We start from the raw sequence: 17,451 nt of genomic DNA, 5'->3' as shown, positions 1-17,451 counted from the left end.
CGCCCCCCCCCCCCCCCAACCGCGTGGCCTTCCCCCCTCCTGTTTCTTGCCATGCTTCTGAAATTTTCCCTCACCTCCAACTCCCTTAACTTGCTGGCATCTACGTAAAGCCCATGGACCAATCACTTGTTGGCTCCAACGCAATTAATTGTTAATTAGCTTACCATGTAAAATTGGAGTTAAATTCAGTCTTCACCCTGCATCATTACCTTGTCTCATCATTTATGTAATTCCCTGTGGACATATTACTGTGACCTAACTTGCAGGAAAAGATGAATGCTGAACATAACTCTTCAGAAAAAATTGAACCTAAAAATCTATTATTGATTTTAAGGCTATTCAGACTTCTGAATAATGATGATTATGGAAATAGTACTAAACTAGTCATAATCAGGTAAGTTTTTCATGATCAGGTCAAGATGGCGCTAATAAATAGTAGTGACAGAAACAGCAATTTTATTTGATATTCTAATGACATCAAGGGCACCAAGCTTTTGAGAACTAACAAATAAACATAAATTCATCAGACATTATAAGTGAATAACAACGTAATAAGAAAACACACATACATTGTGGAAAATGTAGCATAAACATTCAGGCATGAAGCGAATATTTGAAGCTTCGCCCCAGATAAGAAGATGAAGTCCGATATAAATAAGCTGCAACTGTTGCCGGTCACAGTCATGAGGAAACCTGAAAGGTAAAGTAGACAATTCACCCAGTAGATAAGCTGCAAGAATGATGACCAAGAGGGAACCCAAATACATAAACAATGAACTTGGTAGTAGCTCTCAAATGTTCAAATTGCATAATGAATTTAACACAAATTATATGTAATAATGTAAAAATACATGCTTAAATAAAAACATCCATATGATGTCGAAAAAATTCTAAAATAAATAAATAAAGCCATTCATAAATAGTGTAGGTGTTGATATAATAACAATATAAAACACAGATGACAGAATGAATGAAATTTAATTTGACATAAATTAATGTTGACGTTATATATGGTAATAAGACGTACCCAAGGTTTGGCTTGCATCGAAGATAGTTACACCAGGAAATATAGTTCTTAAAGATTTTTTCGCTCAGTTGTTGTACTGTTCCAATTTTTAGCTGCATCAAGCAAGTAATATTAAAATGAGATGCAGATATGGATATTCATAGCAAATTGAGATCACATCATAGACCCAACAGTACATAATATTGCAAATCTGCAAAATGATTTACCTGATGAGGAACTTGCGGATTCTTATTTCTTATATCAATATTTGCAAGAAGCAGAATTAAGTGTTCCCTCTGGTTTGCTACATTTCCTTTCTTCATATCCAAAGAAGACATAATAGAAGTTAGCAGATCTTATCTTCCCTTTTACTATATCCAAATAGTAACACAACTAGACTCACTAAAGTTGGGCGTAACAAATCTAAAAGAATTTTAACCCGGAGAAAGTGAATCCAATAAAATAATAATAATAATAATAAGACATCGATTTTTTATTTAAAGAGAAGAAAAATCAATCTCAATTATCATGGAAAACCCCCAATGTGAACTTTCAAAACCTTATTTGGCACGAATAACAGGACAAATGAAAAGGCAGTAAACAGTCCTGAGTCAAATTTGCAGATGATTGGATGCATGGTATAGAGCTTGGAAATTGGATCACAAATTCACAATTCCACTATCTATAAGAAACTAAGACTTGATATTGTATCAAATATCAAATAAACCCTAAACGCCCTCCAATGATATTGAGATTAGAGCCAGATTACCTCCAGAAGCAACAATCAGTAGCACTAAAAGAAATTCCATTGTAACTAAAGCCTCCAAAATAAAAGTTACCTGAAACCCAAAAATAGAGGACAGCCAATCAAGTATATCATTTACAGGTTTCACCCTCTCTGTTAGCAAGGACGGATTTTCATCAGGATTGCTGGTTGAATGAATTTGGGGCATTGGAAGATCGTTCACCTTCTTTAATGCTTCAATTGCTGCTTCAATCTACACAATAATGACGAAAGCAAGTATAGGGCATAAAAATTAAGTAGTGAACTAAAGCAAACACAATATCATATAGACTTCTGATATTAACCTCGGGAAGTTCCATGATAGCTGGTTTAACCGCCAAAGCAAACAAGGGGAGAATGTTATAATGTTTATGCTGATCTTTTTTCCTTTGGACCTCCTTGGCATATTGCTCTGTCTGTGACGACAAATCAAACAAATTATTTCATGATTTTTAGGGTGAATTATTTATTGAATGGAAAGTTTGAAGACTCGTGCCTTTTCATCAACTTTTGATGCAGGTACCATTGTCTTTAGTACTTCATATAATACGGTCGCTATCTGATAAATCTTAGCCATCTCTTCCCTTCAAGACTCAAAGGAAATCAAAGAGTGTAAACAGTGTGCAAACCAAAAGTATGACAAGTGAAAGAAGGAAAAAGAAACTCACGGTCGCTTGGTATATTCTCCTTCTTCAATATTGTGCTTATAGAATTTCTGATAAAAAGCCTGAATTTCTTGAATATCATGTCTTTCAAGTTTTGGTTGTGTTTCAATTTCTTCCTGTAACAAATACAATTTTGCAATGATCACTTTGATTCATGTCTTCAATCAATCAAATATTATCTGCATGTGATGTCCCACATTGGTTGGGGAAGAGAACAAATCACCATTTATAAGGGGTGGAAACCTTCCCCTAGCAGACACGTTTTAAAGCCTTGAGGGGAAGCCTGAAAGGGAAAGCCCAAAGAGGACAATATCTGCTAGCGGTGGGCCTAGGTCGTTACAAATGGTATCAGAGCCAGACACCGGATGATGTGCCAGCCTTCTCGCTGTTCCCCGAAGGGGGGTAGACACGAGGCGGTGTGCCAATAAGGACGCTGAGCCCCAAAGGGGGGTGGATTTGGGGGTGGTCCCACATCGATTGGAGGAAGGAAAGAGTGCCAGCGAGGACGCTGGCCCCGAAAAGGGGTGGATTGTGATGTCCCACATTGGTTGGGGAGGAGAACAAATCACCATTTATAAGGGTGTGGAAACTTTCCCCTAGCAGACGCGTTTTAAAGCCTTGAGGGGAAGCCCGAAAGGGAAAGCCCAAAGAGGACAATATCTGCTAGCGGTGGGCCTGGGTCGTTACACTGTGTAAAGCATTATCTTTAAATGTTGAAAAAGTCTTTTATCATACAAAAACTAGAAACTTGAGAAACTTATTGCACATTTCACCTGAGGAGAAAACATATCATATATGTGTCCAAAAGCTTCTTTAAAAATTAGGCATAATTCATATGGATGCTTAGTGATGAAACATTGTGGTTCCGAAAGATGATAAATAGCAGGGAAGAGGAGGAAAAATTATGCAGGAAACTTTTGACCACATATGGTGTGATGTTTTGCATTGAATTTTTAAGAGTGTGAGGCATGATAGTTCGTAGTGATCATCAAGAAAGAAAAGAAAAAAAACGAAGAATGAAAAAAAGAAAAGGGATTCAAACTGTACAAATTAATGGTTTAAGTAATTAACTTGAGTGAAATATGGATATGGACGTAGCACGATGACACATTATTTTCTTAAAATCTAAGGCATAGACATGAAAAGGACATGTTTATTAGAATATAACACTTTAAATTTCATATTATTTTGTACCAGAAGAAAACTCAAAGTCAATAAGTGTATGTATTTATGTCCTTAGCAACATGAAGTTGATATATTTTACTCTCAAATTTTATTATTTTGTTCTATATCACTATTTTTGTTTAAATAAAAGTTGGAATAATCTAGTTCATATATCTAATGATGGTTTGTCATGAGTCTCAAAAACACCTGTCTACTGTACTTAGACAACAACGTTAACATGTATCTAAAAAGGGTTGCAGTTGTATTCAATTTTCTCAACTTGTGCCTTTTTTTTTTAACTGAGAGTTGGAGCTTTGCTTCCTATACCCATGGCAACTCCACCTGCCCCAAAGCCCCGACTTGGGAGACATCAAGGGTTTTTGGTATTAAGCTTACCCGAAGTGTCAAACTTAGGACCTCTAAGCTGGTATGACTGAGAGATCCCCAAGCCCTTCCCTCTGGGGGCTGAATTTGCTCAACTAATGTCTAGCATGTTTATTGTGTCAATAAGTGTTGGAGTCTCTAACAAACATGTTGCCGACACTCAAATGTCTATGCCTCATATTCTTTAAATTGGAAAAAAAAAAAAATTAATGTAAACCACTAACTGGCTTAAGTAATTAATTTCAACTGATTAAAAGTTTGCTTATTTTACCAAATCTAGAAAGTACTAAACTTGAGCGGATTAAAGTTAACTTAATGACCATATCTAGAAACGCTTGATATTAAAAGGTATACCTTTTCAAGTCTGTGTAACAGATAAGTCTTGAATTGTCGAACACCCCGTCCACTTGATGTTGGATCCATTTTATGAGCCTTCTCAAATGCATGGAAGCGGCCTACAAATAAAAGTAACAAAGAATACAATTTTCAATCGTGGTTTTAGCTAAATATCACTGAAGAAGGAATCAAAGCAAAATCATCTGCACCATCCATTTAATAACATGGGCACAGTTATGATAAGATCCAGATGTAATTTTCTTGTACTAAATCTACAGAACAAGAAGTTACGCAAAGGAAATTTTTTGCAAGTATGTCACTGATCAAAGATAAAAGGTAAAAAATTGAACAGCAGGAGGAAGTTAATAGATGAAAGTTTTCAATATCCATTCAGCATGCTCTCCAACTCATGAGAAGCGGGCTCTTCCACTCATATCACAGTAGACTACCAGGTAGATATAACTCCTGTATTATGAAAAGAGGGGCTAAACGGACAAAGAGGCACATTAAAAGTTTACAAAGTCAATATTCACTTGACACAATCGCTTGCAAACTCCACGGTTTGAATGCTTGGCATGAAGGAAGAACCTGTCTTATGTATGCCAATATGATTCAATGAAGCCATATTATTGTATTCTAGCGATTAGAAATGTCACAATAGGCGGAAAAAGAATCATTGAAGTCCTACAGTTCAAGTGATGGCACTGTTACAATCTTGCCTTGCCATGATAACTAAATCAGAGAGAGAGAGAGAGGAATGGTGGTGGCAAAGACAAACCATCCCTGCCTCTTCAATTAACCATCACTGAAGACATGAAAAATTTTGTAGTTAAAACCCCATTCTATTCTGGGTCATAGGCATTGTCTCAAAAATCACGGATGAGCCACTGTAAGAAAAATTGAATGTATGGTCTAGTCAACCTCATCAGCACAAAATCACTATTTTGTAGGTTGATGTTATTTGGATGTGATTGTAGGCACAAAATCAATCACCAGACCAGTATCACGTTGCTCCCTATATTGGTTATATTTTATATTGTCATTGATACAACTTAAATGGAGCTCCAATTGATCTCCCAAGCGTGTGAGTTGTGAAGTTGGATGCTAGAATGCAAAGTAAGTACCAAATGTGATCCTTAAAAGACAACTTCATGGAAGTTAACAGCTGAGTGTCTCAAGTATCAGTTGGACAAAAACAAGCACGAATAACCTGCTCATGGAAAATAATGAAGTAAAAAATAAAACAGAAGCATACAAGTTCAAGAGAGTCAAATTTTGTATTCTAATGATCAGGCACAACATAAATAGACAGTGGGTGACCAGAAAGTGGTTCAAAAACAGGTGATAAATCCTCCGTGCCGTTTTTGAGGTCTTCTGAAGTCCAACACCTTGAGCTCAAGTTTTTGGCAATGATTCTTTATTCGTCATATTAATATGGCTCTCAAGACGGTTATACTATTTGTTTAACTTGGATGCACACTTTCACTTTCTTCAGCACCTTCATTTAGACGGGCAAAAAAAATAACGTTAAATTCCTTGGGAATGACAGATGGCATTGTCGGAGTACAAAATTAAAAGTTTGGTTCCATTTGGAGGGATGATGAAGAGATGAGCATCTAAAAAGCCAACTAACCTCTTTCTGTATATTCTTGTATCATCTAACAATACCTGTGTCAAATTGTCATATCCAGAGTTTCTTTTTCAAGGTACAAAATGATTCCATTGAAAAACTGCTCCACTTCCAAAGCTAATGATCCTAGCAGATTATTGAGGTGGACAAGAGCTAAAAAACAACCCATCCAGTTACATCTTACATCTACACAAGATTTGTGCTTCTATATTCATTTTCTTCATAATTTTAGCTAATCAACATATTGGTTCCATCCTCACCCAGTAAATGTAAGTCGTAACGTTCAAAACTAAGTCTCCAAGTTTACAATGTAGAGGCTAGATTGTTTTATTCAGTACTTTCTTGTGTGTATAGTTTGATATGGCTTCTTCACAACCGTACTCTCTGGTGATGACACGGAGACTTCCTAAACCAAAGCACTCACATCGTCTTACTTGTCTTTATTCCTACTTTCACATTTCTTATTGAGAGGAATGGTTTGTTCTTGCAGGCATTAGTAGCAGTATCGAAAGTTGAGGTCAACTTCCCTCCACTCCCACCACCATAATAAGTTAGTTAGGGGGAAAACAAAGAAACAAATCATAAAAAAAACATCGAATGATCGAGAAAATTCAAGCAAAAGAGTAAGCTATGTCACGACTTCAACCATTTGCTACAATGTAACAAGAGCATGAGAAAATGTCATATACTAAAATCAATCGGTCTCTAAGAAGAGTGGCATTCATGCAATGATTTTGGTTAGAGTGATTACAGAGATAGGCGACTCTGGCATTTTCAGTCTCAATCTCGTTGGCCACACGGAGAATGGGGGCAATGGAGGCGAGCGACGATGGCACTAGCTCACTGTCAATACCGGGATTGTCCTCGGACAACTCAACCAACCGAGTGGGCGTTCGCGTGACCCGCCGAGACAAGGAACGAGGCGGGCCCACCTCGTTCTTGCTCCCACTGGAACTCGCCATAACTTGGCTTGGCAAACCAACTCAGCAATCTGGTAATTCTTCCAGCTGATGGATTTGGTAAAGCAGTCGAATTTTCAGTAGGTGTGGTTGAGTGTAAGTTTGTGGGAATGCGGAAGAAAGAGGGGAGGAGCATGTTTATGCAGTATAGAAGAAGGAAGCGGAGAGATGCTTTGAGTGTGAGGTGGGGAAATCGGAAGGGGGGGAACTTTTGGATTGCTCCGAGACTAAGAAAAGAATTGGAACTGTACGTTGGATGATTGAAATGCTTTGGAGTTGGAGAAGGAATTGAGGGCGAAAAGGGTGCAATGCAAAGAGCGGGCAGTATGGGTGTCAAATGGCCGCTTTAGCTTTAGCTGATGCTTTTGGGGAAGAAGACAGAGCCCTTTCAGTAATTTGTGTACCTCGCTTTTCTCGGGTTGGAGACAGAATGGATCAGAGAAGAAGCTTTGAAGAACAACAGTGATGTTTCAGACTTGCTTTTATTTTGCTCTCTCGCTCCTTTTTTCTGGCGCCAACAGCCAAGAAGGTGAGCTTTTTTTCCCTTTTTTTTTTTTTTTTTTTTTTTAGTCCAAGGAATATGAACTTTCTGAACTTGCATAATTACCCACCTAATTTAAAGGGAAATTATAAGATTCAATATTATTTTTTTTTTCATTCTCTATCTATTTATTTAATTTTAGTCGAAAAATTCGAAATTGGATCTTTTTAGCCCAAGGTTCAGTCAATTCCATTTACCCTCGTAGATATTGTTTGCTTTGGTTAGTTACATATCGGTCAGCCTCACGAAAACGTATCTACTAGGTTTCCACGCTCTTATACTCTTATAGCGAATATTTCGTTATTCTCTCCAACTAATGTGAAATCTCACAATCCACCCCCTTGGAGCCCTGGTGTCAGAGTCATACTTGTCCAAGGCATGTTGCCCATGGCCGCATGCTCGTGACACGTCGAAACCCTGCCTTGTACTACTTTATTGCTTTCTTTTACCGCTTTCATGTTGTACTATTTCTTTTTGTTTTCTTTAAGAGTATGACGTTTTGGCAAAGTCATGGCTACGCTTGGTAGATATGAAATGCCTTAAAATGTACGGTAAGGAGATGAGATTAGTTGTCAAATTCTCCCTACCCGAAAAAGTTATATACTGTTTAAGTCGTTGTTACTTTTTTTTTTCTTGTATGCTATATAACACACACACACACACTCTCCCTCGCTTTCAAAACTCTTTTTCCAAAACCTCTCTCCCCTCGCTTTCTAAATTCTTCTCTTGAAATTGAGACCCGAGGTTTATATTCCGTTCTTCGACCATAGACAACGTGACTTGAAGTAGGCTTGACTCACTCAGTGTTGAGAGTGAGTGCCGCACAATCGCCAATTCCACTACCTAGAAATCACGATTGTGACACCTAGCGTCTATGTTGGCTCTTGTAACAGTCCAGATCCACCGCTAGCAGATAAAGTCTTCTTTAACCCGTTACGTATTGTCGTCAGCCTAATGATTTTAAATACATTTACCAAAAAAAGGATTCAACACCCTTATCATAAATGTTTCATTATCCTCCTCAACCGTGTGAAATCTCATATCTGTGGTTCATATTGGACCTAGGATAGCTAGATTTATGATTGTGACCATAAACATAAAATAAAAATTACATTCTTTTGTCATATTAGATATATTTTAGATATAACTTACAATTTTTTTACGATATAATAGACAATTTGAACGGAAGACTTGCAAACATATAAAAATGCGAGGAATTGAATGGAAGCATAGAATTAGATAACAAAATTTATTTATTAATACAAAGAAAAGAGAATAATACACAATGATAAGAAGGCGTATGTAATAAAAGAATAACAAAAAATAAATAAATGGGTCTCATCACTCTTAGAACACACAGTCCAACACCCAGCAGCAACACAACGCAGCACAGCTACAAAACACACATCAACCACAACCACAAGTTTAGTCAATCAATCATATCTAACTAAACCAAAATATTATGAACTAATAAAACTTAGAGACTGACCATCCTTTCCAGAACCCATCTCCCCTAGACTGCGTTTGTGGCGTAGAAGTTTGGCGAGGCTCCTCTGGGCCGTCTCTCACCGGATACCCAACCGGTGGTGGAGCTGCAACATAAGGCCCCGCCTCTAACTTACTGCCCATTTCTTGACTCATCACCCGGTAACCAAGCTGAGAATTGCAGAGAAACGATGGAGTTTACGAATGGGATTCGAATGCAAGTTAGGAGAAGCCATGGCGTTTGCATATATATATATATGTGTGAATAAATTGTGTGTGAAAACAGAAGATTCATGGAAATGGAAGCAACGCCAAAGGGCGGTGGAATCATTCATACAGAGCTGAACAAATTTCATCAAACGCGTTTCTGGAAGTTTCTTGAAAGGTCTTACCATCCCCCTTTTTCTTCGAACTTTTTCCCGCCAATGACGTGGACGTCTGGTATTGGTCAGGCCGGTTTGACTATTATTCATACATGGGCCAGACGGGCTTGGGTTGGAGAGGTTAATTGGGGCTTCACACTAGTTCGGCCCAAGCCCAGATATATACAATTTAGGCAAATATACCCAAGATGTTGTTACTTTTTCATCATTGTCGCGAGTGGCGACAGCTATGAAACTGATGTTTTTTTTTGGGTTTTTCTTCAGTGAAAGAAAAGGTGGGAAATATATGATGGACATGGGCATCAATTTCAAAGCAGATAAAATAATAATAATTAAAAAAAAAAAAAAAAGAGAGAAAAAAAGCCGGCTTAGTTTTAGTCAAAAGGACAAGAGAAAGAAGGTGGGAAGCAAGCTCTTGGGGTATCAATAAAGTCGTAAAAATGCTACAACTCGTGGGTAGCCGCCCAACTTTGAAATATGTAAAAAGGGACACAAAAATCCCAGTACCTGAATTATCCATTATTATCATCATTATTATTAATAAATGGATGAAATTAAAAAAAAATAATAATAAATAAGATTTGGTATGGAGGTGGGGACAATTAAAAATAGGGTTATAGGGGGGCATTGATTAAAAGCGAGTACAGAAAATGAGAGGTGCCAAAAAGATTGCCATATATGCGCCTTCATTTTGACACACTGCCACATTATTGCATTGGAAAATGTATAATTATTATTTTATTTTTATTTTAAATTTTGGAATTCACTTCACTGCCTCTTATAAACAATCGGCTGTCAGTGGGTGTAAAGAAAGGAAAGATACAGTAAAGAAAAAAAAAAAAACAGAGGAGAGGGTACGACGTAGCAGAGTAAAGGCCCCACTTTTAACACAAAATGCCCAAAATCCAAGTCGGTGGAAGCAGTAAAAAAAATAGGGGAAATGGGTGGTGGGGTTAATACCAAAAAAGAGAAAAACCGCCATAATTGAAGAGGATAGAAACAGGGAATTTTTATTGTCCTTACCTGACACAAAATGTTTTACTAATTAAACCAACAAACAAAATATAAAAAAGAAGTAAATTTTAATATATATTCATATTCCCTCCGAAGTTGTCCATTTCAAATCTAAATTTTAATTGAATAATAATATTTAAAATAAAATAAAAAAGTAGAGGCTCCACAGAACAGAAGCAGACATCACGACGACTACATCGTCTGCCCAAAATCCAAAACATGAGAGAGAAAACACAAGCAGGAAAAAGACATACACGCCCTTCCTTTTTTTTCTTTTCTTTTTCTTTTTCTTTTTATTTTATTTTATTAATTTTCTCTCTCCGTGTCTCTGTGGAGTTGGAAATCTAAATAATGACATTTGACAGAGACGACTGAAGTCGGACATATTCAAAGGTTGTTTTTATATGTTTGTGGAGTGGATGAACGAGATTCCCATTTTCAATTTCCTTTTTTGTTTCTTTATTTCTTTATTTTATCAAAAAAAAAGAGAAAGAAATCTGGTCATAATATTGGGTTGCGAGTGACTCAACCCCCACATGAAATAATCCCAACATCACGAAATTTCCCTTCATGTCCTGACAAACTAAAGTGTGAGATGGGGTAATAATGGAGCTACAGCAACACCCAACAAGCACAAAAAGCACCAAAAAAATAAAACGGTTCATTATTCGGTCCACCCCCTACTTTTTCCATACCTTTATTCAAGTTTTACAATAAAGTTGAGTCAGTGTTATCAAATTATGTACTTTCCCCACTTTATATTTACTTCATTAATAACTTTATAATTTCCTTCCATTCATCTTCTCCCTCTTTTTTTTATTTTTTATTTTCTAAATGATGTACCCATTGTGGACAGAATAAAACATCAGACCCCATCCCTTTTGTATTCATAATTAAAGTGTATACAAACATATAAAACTTCATGCCCCTCTCACTATTCACTTCCCAACTTATATATAAAGTGTTTAAATTTTAATTAATTCAAAATCTGAATAATGTAATAATTACGATTTTATATCCCAACGAGGATAAGAGAGAGAAAATAAATTAATGATTAGAGAAACAGAATTGGGGACAGGATTCGAACCGTTGAGCGCAGGATTAGCTGTGTGTGTAATTGAGAAAGCAAGATGCTGGTTCTATGGGATTTTAATTTAATTTATCATTATCAGATTAGACTTTTTTTTTTCCTTCTTCTTTTTTTCTTTTTTAGGACAAATTATTTTAGTTGCCGTATGTCAATTCCAAACATATATTAATTATAATATATAGTCTGCGGGGAGAAACGTAGTTGCCTCCAAGCTAGGAAGCTTTCATGAAATTATATCGGTTAGCTGAGTTGTCCTATATTTTCCACATTTTTTTTTAATTTATTATTTATTTAATTGCCAGATTTCAATAATAATAATAATAATTAATGAAATTAGCTTCATGCCACCCTCTTCCTCTCCCTCTATCTATTCAATTTAATTAAAAATAGATGGCTACCAATTAGTTCTCAATTTAATTCCCTGTAGACATACCTTTCACCATTGATTTTTATTTCATAAACATTATACATCATTTGATGCATTTTGCTTACTCCCTTTAATTTGTTGGGTTTCTATGACTTCCTCTACACTTTTCATACGTAACGGTGACATACAGTGACTATGTCATCAAACTTAGCGTAAAGGGTAAGTCTAGCTGTCACTCCTTCCAATTATGCCATCGATGCCTGCAAATTAAGTTGACTAACTTACTCGACGGTTATAGCGAGTGTTGTACAATCGTTTTGTGCTCTATTCTCATATTGGTTACTTAGTCTGTTATGTTATATTTGACATCCATAATTTAGTTAAAATATTGAATTCATAATTTTCAGGATTATATTAAATATCTAATACGTCTCTCTAACATATTTGGCAACTAAAACGAACCTTACTTTATATTTAAGTTTTTTCTTGCTTATTTGGTAGGCAAAACCGTCCTGTTGTCGCTTACTTGCGTTGAGCGAAAAAGTAAGAAAAGTAGCGTCGTCGATTAGTTAGTCTATTAATGATATGAAACAAAATAAACCAACTTTATTGAAGTAGGGGAGTCAAATTAGACATTTGAAAATATTAGTAAACAAACCCAAAATTGCTCCGAGAAAAATTATATTCAAACATTTGTTTCTTTTTCCATAACGAGGGAGAAAATCAAGAAAAATATCAAGGATAATACAAAGAGATTAAGGAAGTAAAATTTCCAATGGGCTAGTATTACAACGGAGGTGCAGGGGAGAGAGTGTGAGGTGGCAGGCATGGAGTTTAATCCGCGTGAGGGCGAGGGTGACGTGGCGGGTGGAAAAGTTACATGGGGTGTGGGGGTTTCCCATGGGAGAAGCGTGATTCATGAATCGCACTGTCCGCGAAACGGAACCTGGAAGAAGCAGCCAAGCACACCACCCGGGTACACCGTACTCTCCTCCCAACGGCCACTGACCCCTCCATCAGTGGGACCCACCATTGGCACTTCCCACGTGGCGGCTTAGACTGAGGCCCTAGTGTCCATTCGCTACGTGCCATATTCCTACCTTGTCAGTTATCTAAGTTACTTAAGAACCAGGATTAAGATAACCCATGCATTAATCCCGGAAGTGCCCCTCATCATTCCACTAATTTACGCCCTTCACCATTTATTATTATTATTATTAAGCAGGTAGAAGAGTCAAAACGCAACCCAACCTCGTTCACGTTCTCCTAACCGAATCCAGAAATAGACAACTCCGAACCAAAATAAAAATAAAAAATAATAAAAAAAATAAAATTAATTTATTCGTTTTCAATCACCTTTTTGTAAACAAGGCAACCCCTAAATAAACCCCACCATACGCCTTGCTTCCTTGATTGCGTTTGCATGTCCTCTCTCTCCTCCAATTTTCCCCATTCCTCTCTCTCTCTCTCCCTTAGGATAAGAATCCAGGATTGCGCTTCTGTTTTGCAACAATTTTCTCAACACAATCTCAGACTTCTTCTGAAATTCTACTCTCTCTCTCTCTCTCAATCTCAATCTCATGGCTGTTGAAGCTCGCCATCTGAATCTCTTCCATCCTCAACTAATAGGAGGAAACAGGTATGTATGACTATGAATCGATATCTATGTTCAACTTCTTGTCATTGTTGCTTTTGTTTGTGATTCTAATGATGGCGATTGTGGATTTACAGAGAATTGATGAATCCTATTGAAGGAGATGCTAATTTGTATAACAGTCAGATGGGATATGGAGTTCCATTAGTATCAGGAACAACAACTACAGAGACTCTTCTTCCGGCTTACAATTCTGTGATCGTTGATTCCTCTGTTTCCCCCAAAACTGCTGCACCGTCTGCGGCTATCAAATCCGATAGCGGCCTTACCTTTAACTACAACAGCAACCTCTCTATCCCAAGAAAGCGCTCTAGAGAATGTATGAATATCAACCCATTCGCTTCCTCCTATCCCTCCCCACCGACTTCCAAGTCTTGCGGGTCTTTCTCCTTTCTTGGAGAAGACCTCTCGCTCCAGATCTATCAACAACAACTCGATATCGACCGTTTAATTTCTCAACACGTAAGCGTACAATTGTTGTGATTCCATTTGTGTTTTTGAATGAATGAATTCGTTTTGGATTTGGAACTGATAACTGATTTTGTTTTTGCAGTTGGAGAAGGTGAGATCAGAAGTGGAGGAGAGGCGGAAGAGGCAAGCGAGGAGGATAATCGAAGCGATTGAAGTGAGTGTGATGAAGAAGCTAAAAGCGAAAGAGGAAGAGGTGGAGAAGATGAGTAAATTGAATTTGGCATTAGAGGAAAGAGTGAAGACTTTGAATATAGAGAATGAGGTGTGGCGCGATATGGCGCAAACGAACGAAGCTGCTGTGAATACCCTGAGAACCAACCTGGAACAAGTCCTGCGCCAAGCGAAGGAAGATCGAAAGAACGGCGGAGTCGGAAAGCGAGAGGCATTGGTGGAGGACGCGCAGTCAAGCTGCGGGAGCAACGAGGAGGAAGAGAAGGAGGAGGAAGAGGAAGAGGAAGTAGAAGGAAGGTGGCGCGTGGTGAAATCCAAGACAGTGAAAAGGAATAATAAGGGGAGCAATAGGAAAAATGGCGGTGAAGAAAGGGGGAGCAGCAGCAGCAGCAGCAGCAGCAGCAAGGGCAGCAACAGGATGTGCAGAAACTGCGGGAAAGAGGAATCGAGTGTGCTGCTATTGCCGTGCAGGCATCTGTGCCTGTGTACTGTTTGTGGGTCATCAGTCCACACATGCCCCATCTGTAAATCCACAAAAAACGGTAGTGTACATGTAAACATGTGCTAGATGAAAGGGGGTCGGTCTGGAACCGAACCGAACCGAACCGACCGAACCCCCCACACACATCCTCTCCCCCACCTAAACGGCCTCTACTAACTAGAGTGTTTTCATGAAAAGAAGAAAAAAAAAATACACATTTTGTTGAGAGGCTTTGTTTGTTCCACAGGAAATACATTATTTTGGTGAAAATTAGAGCATATTTGGTTTGGTTTGGTTAATTACGTGGGGTCCAATGGGCATATATTATTATTTATTATTATAGGATAGGGGATTGGATTATAGAAAGAAAGAAGAAAGGGAGAGGTGTGAGAGAGGGAGGGGAAAGGTGACACGTGAAAGTGTGTGGTAAATGAGGGTATTAGGGGACAAGTGTAATGAGAGAGAGGAGAGGAGGCCCTTCGCTTTCTGATTGTGCACTGTCCGCCCTCCCACCACTTTTCCTTCCAAAAATATTATTTATTTTTAAAAATATTTATTTATGTTGGTACAAAAAGACAAATAAATAGATGGGGATACAGACACGCCAATTCGTGGTCTTTCTTTTTCGATGCTCCCGCCCATTTACTTTTATAATATTTGTTTGAAATCTTTCCTTGTGATGTGAACTGTTGCGTAATCCATACGACGTGTCATTTTCCTTTTTTTAAATTTCTTTCTTTTGTTTTTGGCGTTTGCCAGTTTTTCACAATTATTCATCTTTTTGTTATATGGAATTAAATTATAGGATACGAGTAGGAGGTTGCTTATGTAGCACCCCCACGTGGAACTCACGTGATTCCTTCCACTCACGAAACTCTCAACCCTCTTTGGATTCACCGAAACCGAAACCGAAACCAAAACCAAAAGGCATCCCAATCCAGCGAATCTACGTCACATTTTTGTTCATCTCAATTCTCAAATTAAAAAAGAAATATATATATATATATATATTATTAGAGTGTTAGTGTAGGCCCCCACCATGTGTCCCTTTATGACCGGCATGCCCCTCCATTGCCCGTGAATCTCATTCCTCCACTCTTTTCCTTACACTTTCAATCTCATTATTTATTCCTTCAACCAAATCACCCATATATTTCTTTTTCCTTTTTTCTCTTTATTCTAGTAACTAAGCTATATGCCTTTTCCCCTTCCCTGTTACATTTTTGTTATTAAAACAACAACAATAAATAAATAAAAACTAAAAGGGTACTGTATTGTTGTATGCCTAGGAATCTAATAACCCAACACTTCACTCAAATCCTTAATTTATATGATTTGAATAAGGTGCCTTGTCAAACTCCCTTCCTTTTCAATCCCATTATTAATCAACACAGTTCTTTAAAAATTAAGAGAGAGAAAAAAAGTGGGAAATAGTTTATAGACTGGACGTTGGGCTGCACAAGCAATGCTCAATAATTAATGAGTGGAATTGAAATTTCAGGTGGGGTGAGCATGGGTTTGTTTTAAAATAATATTATTAAACAAGGATGATGCTCCAAATCTTTGGTTAATTGAAATTAAATAAGAATAAGAATAATGATGAATGTGTCACGAGCACAGCCTAACACGATGGAGTAATTAAATGAATTAAATAAAAAACAGAAAGTTGGGGGATTATGGAGTAATTAAATTAATGGTAATGGGGCATCATTAATGCTGCCCTCCACTCTCACCATATAAATCAAACTTATGCGATTCAGACTATCTAACATGTTTGGAGTTTTTTTCCCCTCTAATAAAATCAACATGATTTGATTCTTAATAAGGAAAGCATCTTATTTTGTTTGTTTATTTATTTATTTATTCTGTGTTTTGTTCAATGGCAGCGCCACGCATCTGGCTTTGGAATCCCCTCTTTTCCTTTTCCTTTTCTTTTTCCACCAAAAGCCTCCCACTTTTTTTATTTTTATAACTTCAATGATCGTAAATACGTTTGAATAATGTTGTATTTTATTTAAATGATTTTTCACAAACTTGATAAATTTTAAACTCGTCCACATGCATCGTCGTCAATCTCAACGTTTTAAAATGCATCTACTAGAGAGAGTGGAAGGCGGGTAGAAGAGGGTGATAAATAATTTGAATAAAGGTGGGTGGTATTCCTTTTCCATCAATGTTGTTGGCAGTGAGTATGATAATAGTGATAGAATAATGATGATAATGATAATAATAATACCCATAAGAAACTAGAAACCGAAAAACCCCACAATTTGTCTTTCCCTTTTTCAAAAAATACCCCACTTTTGAAATCCCTTTAGATTAGAGTTCCAAAACAAAAAGATCCCACACTCATAATATATCATACATATTCTGAAGGTAAATGCCTCTGATAATCATCATCATCATCCTCTTGCATTTTTGTATGTCCACACCATGGGGCCTACCCACCCCCACTTCCCAAATTTATGTGTATTTCTGTATCATATGTCACTTTGGAGAATTTTGATTTGAAATCACCTAATTAATGAAATCTCTATCTCCATCTGCACCTGTGTTTGGATGGACCCATTTTGGCATTTTCTCCTTTGCCCCACAAAAATTAAAAAAAAAACAAACAAACAAACAAACGTACTTACTTAGTGTATTAATATGTAAATTAAAACCAAGTTTGTGTTAACTAACCCCCCACTAAACTATGTATCCAATATAATATCATAAAATGTCAAAATCTTATCTTATCTTTATATGGTACAAATATGGTGGGTTTGGACCATTTCATTCAATCTCTGTCCTATGAATCCAAAACCCATAATTGCGTCCTCATGCCCTAATGAACCCACCTTCCCATTCTCCCCCCCCCCCCCCC

General features: G+C 37.3%; 3 protein-coding genes and 1 long non-coding RNA gene across 6 annotated transcripts in view; 1 reads left to right on the top strand and 3 right to left on the bottom strand.

The window, feature by feature from the left end:
* LOC111455210 (callose synthase 7-like) overlaps positions 1–7,360 on the bottom strand; it is a 25,138-nt gene extending 17,778 nt beyond the window's left edge. For all 3 annotated transcript variants that reach the window (XM_023096782.1, XM_023096785.1, XM_023096784.1), the window contains exons 1-9: positions 6,721–7,360; positions 4,358–4,458; positions 2,459–2,571; positions 2,287–2,374; positions 2,096–2,206; positions 1,846–2,004; positions 1,234–1,323; positions 1,028–1,119; positions 570–693 (exon numbers count right to left, since the gene is read on the bottom strand). In XM_023096782.1, the coding sequence (XP_022952550.1) occupies positions 570–693; positions 1,028–1,119; positions 1,234–1,323; positions 1,846–2,004; positions 2,096–2,206; positions 2,287–2,374; positions 2,459–2,571; positions 4,358–4,458; positions 6,721–6,931 (1,089 nt within the window). In that variant the 5' untranslated portion in view covers positions 6,932–7,360. The remainder of the gene's footprint in view (positions 1–569; positions 694–1,027; positions 1,120–1,233; positions 1,324–1,845; positions 2,005–2,095; positions 2,207–2,286; positions 2,375–2,458; positions 2,572–4,357; positions 4,459–6,720) is intronic.
* A 1,344-nt stretch (positions 7,361–8,704) lies between these two features.
* LOC111455389 lies at positions 8,705–9,245 on the bottom strand. Its single transcript, XR_002712578.1, has 2 exons — positions 8,959–9,245; positions 8,705–8,862 (listed from the first exon to the last, which is right to left on the bottom strand). It is a non-coding gene; the product is annotated as an uncharacterized LOC111455389 (long non-coding RNA).
* Positions 9,246–13,208: 3,963 nt separating this feature from the next.
* Positions 13,209–14,861, top strand: LOC111455453 (probable BOI-related E3 ubiquitin-protein ligase 3). The gene is made up of 3 exons (XM_023097144.1): positions 13,209–13,447; positions 13,540–13,924; positions 14,016–14,861. Exons 1-3 carry the CDS (start codon positions 13,389–13,391, stop codon positions 14,670–14,672), a joined length of 1,101 nt encoding a protein of 366 aa, XP_022952912.1. The 5' UTR covers positions 13,209–13,388; the 3' UTR covers positions 14,673–14,861.
* Positions 14,862–15,572: 711 nt separating this feature from the next.
* Positions 15,573–17,451, bottom strand: part of LOC111455439 (transcription factor JUNGBRUNNEN 1-like) — a 10,755-nt gene continuing 8,876 nt past the window's right edge. Inside the window, exon 4 of the mRNA XM_023097121.1 lies at positions 15,573–15,594. The gene's annotated coding sequence lies outside the window, so the exon portion shown is untranslated. The remainder of the gene's footprint in view (positions 15,595–17,451) is intronic.

The sequence above is a fragment of the Cucurbita moschata genome, unplaced genomic scaffold (genome assembly GCF_002738365.1).
Source record: "Cucurbita moschata cultivar Rifu unplaced genomic scaffold, Cmos_1.0 Cmo_Scf00017, whole genome shotgun sequence".
Taxonomy (NCBI): Eukaryota; Viridiplantae; Streptophyta; class Magnoliopsida; order Cucurbitales; family Cucurbitaceae; genus Cucurbita; species Cucurbita moschata.
This window is presented reverse-complemented; position numbering and strand designations above follow the sequence as displayed.

What these genes read in the sequence shown, in the direction of transcription:
- LOC111455453 (XM_023097144.1), top strand. Translation starts at nt 13,389, where the DNA reads ATGGCTGTTGAAGCTCGCCATCTGAATCTCTTCCATCCTCAACTAATA. An exon ending in CAACTAATAGGAGGAAACAG is followed by an intron (nt 13,448 to 13,539) that starts GTATGTATGACT and finishes GTGGATTTACAG; the next exon opens with AGAATTGATGAATCCTATTG. An exon ending in ACCGTTTAATTTCTCAACAC is followed by an intron (nt 13,925 to 14,015) that starts GTAAGCGTACAA and finishes TTGTTTTTGCAG; the next exon opens with TTGGAGAAGGTGAGATCAGA.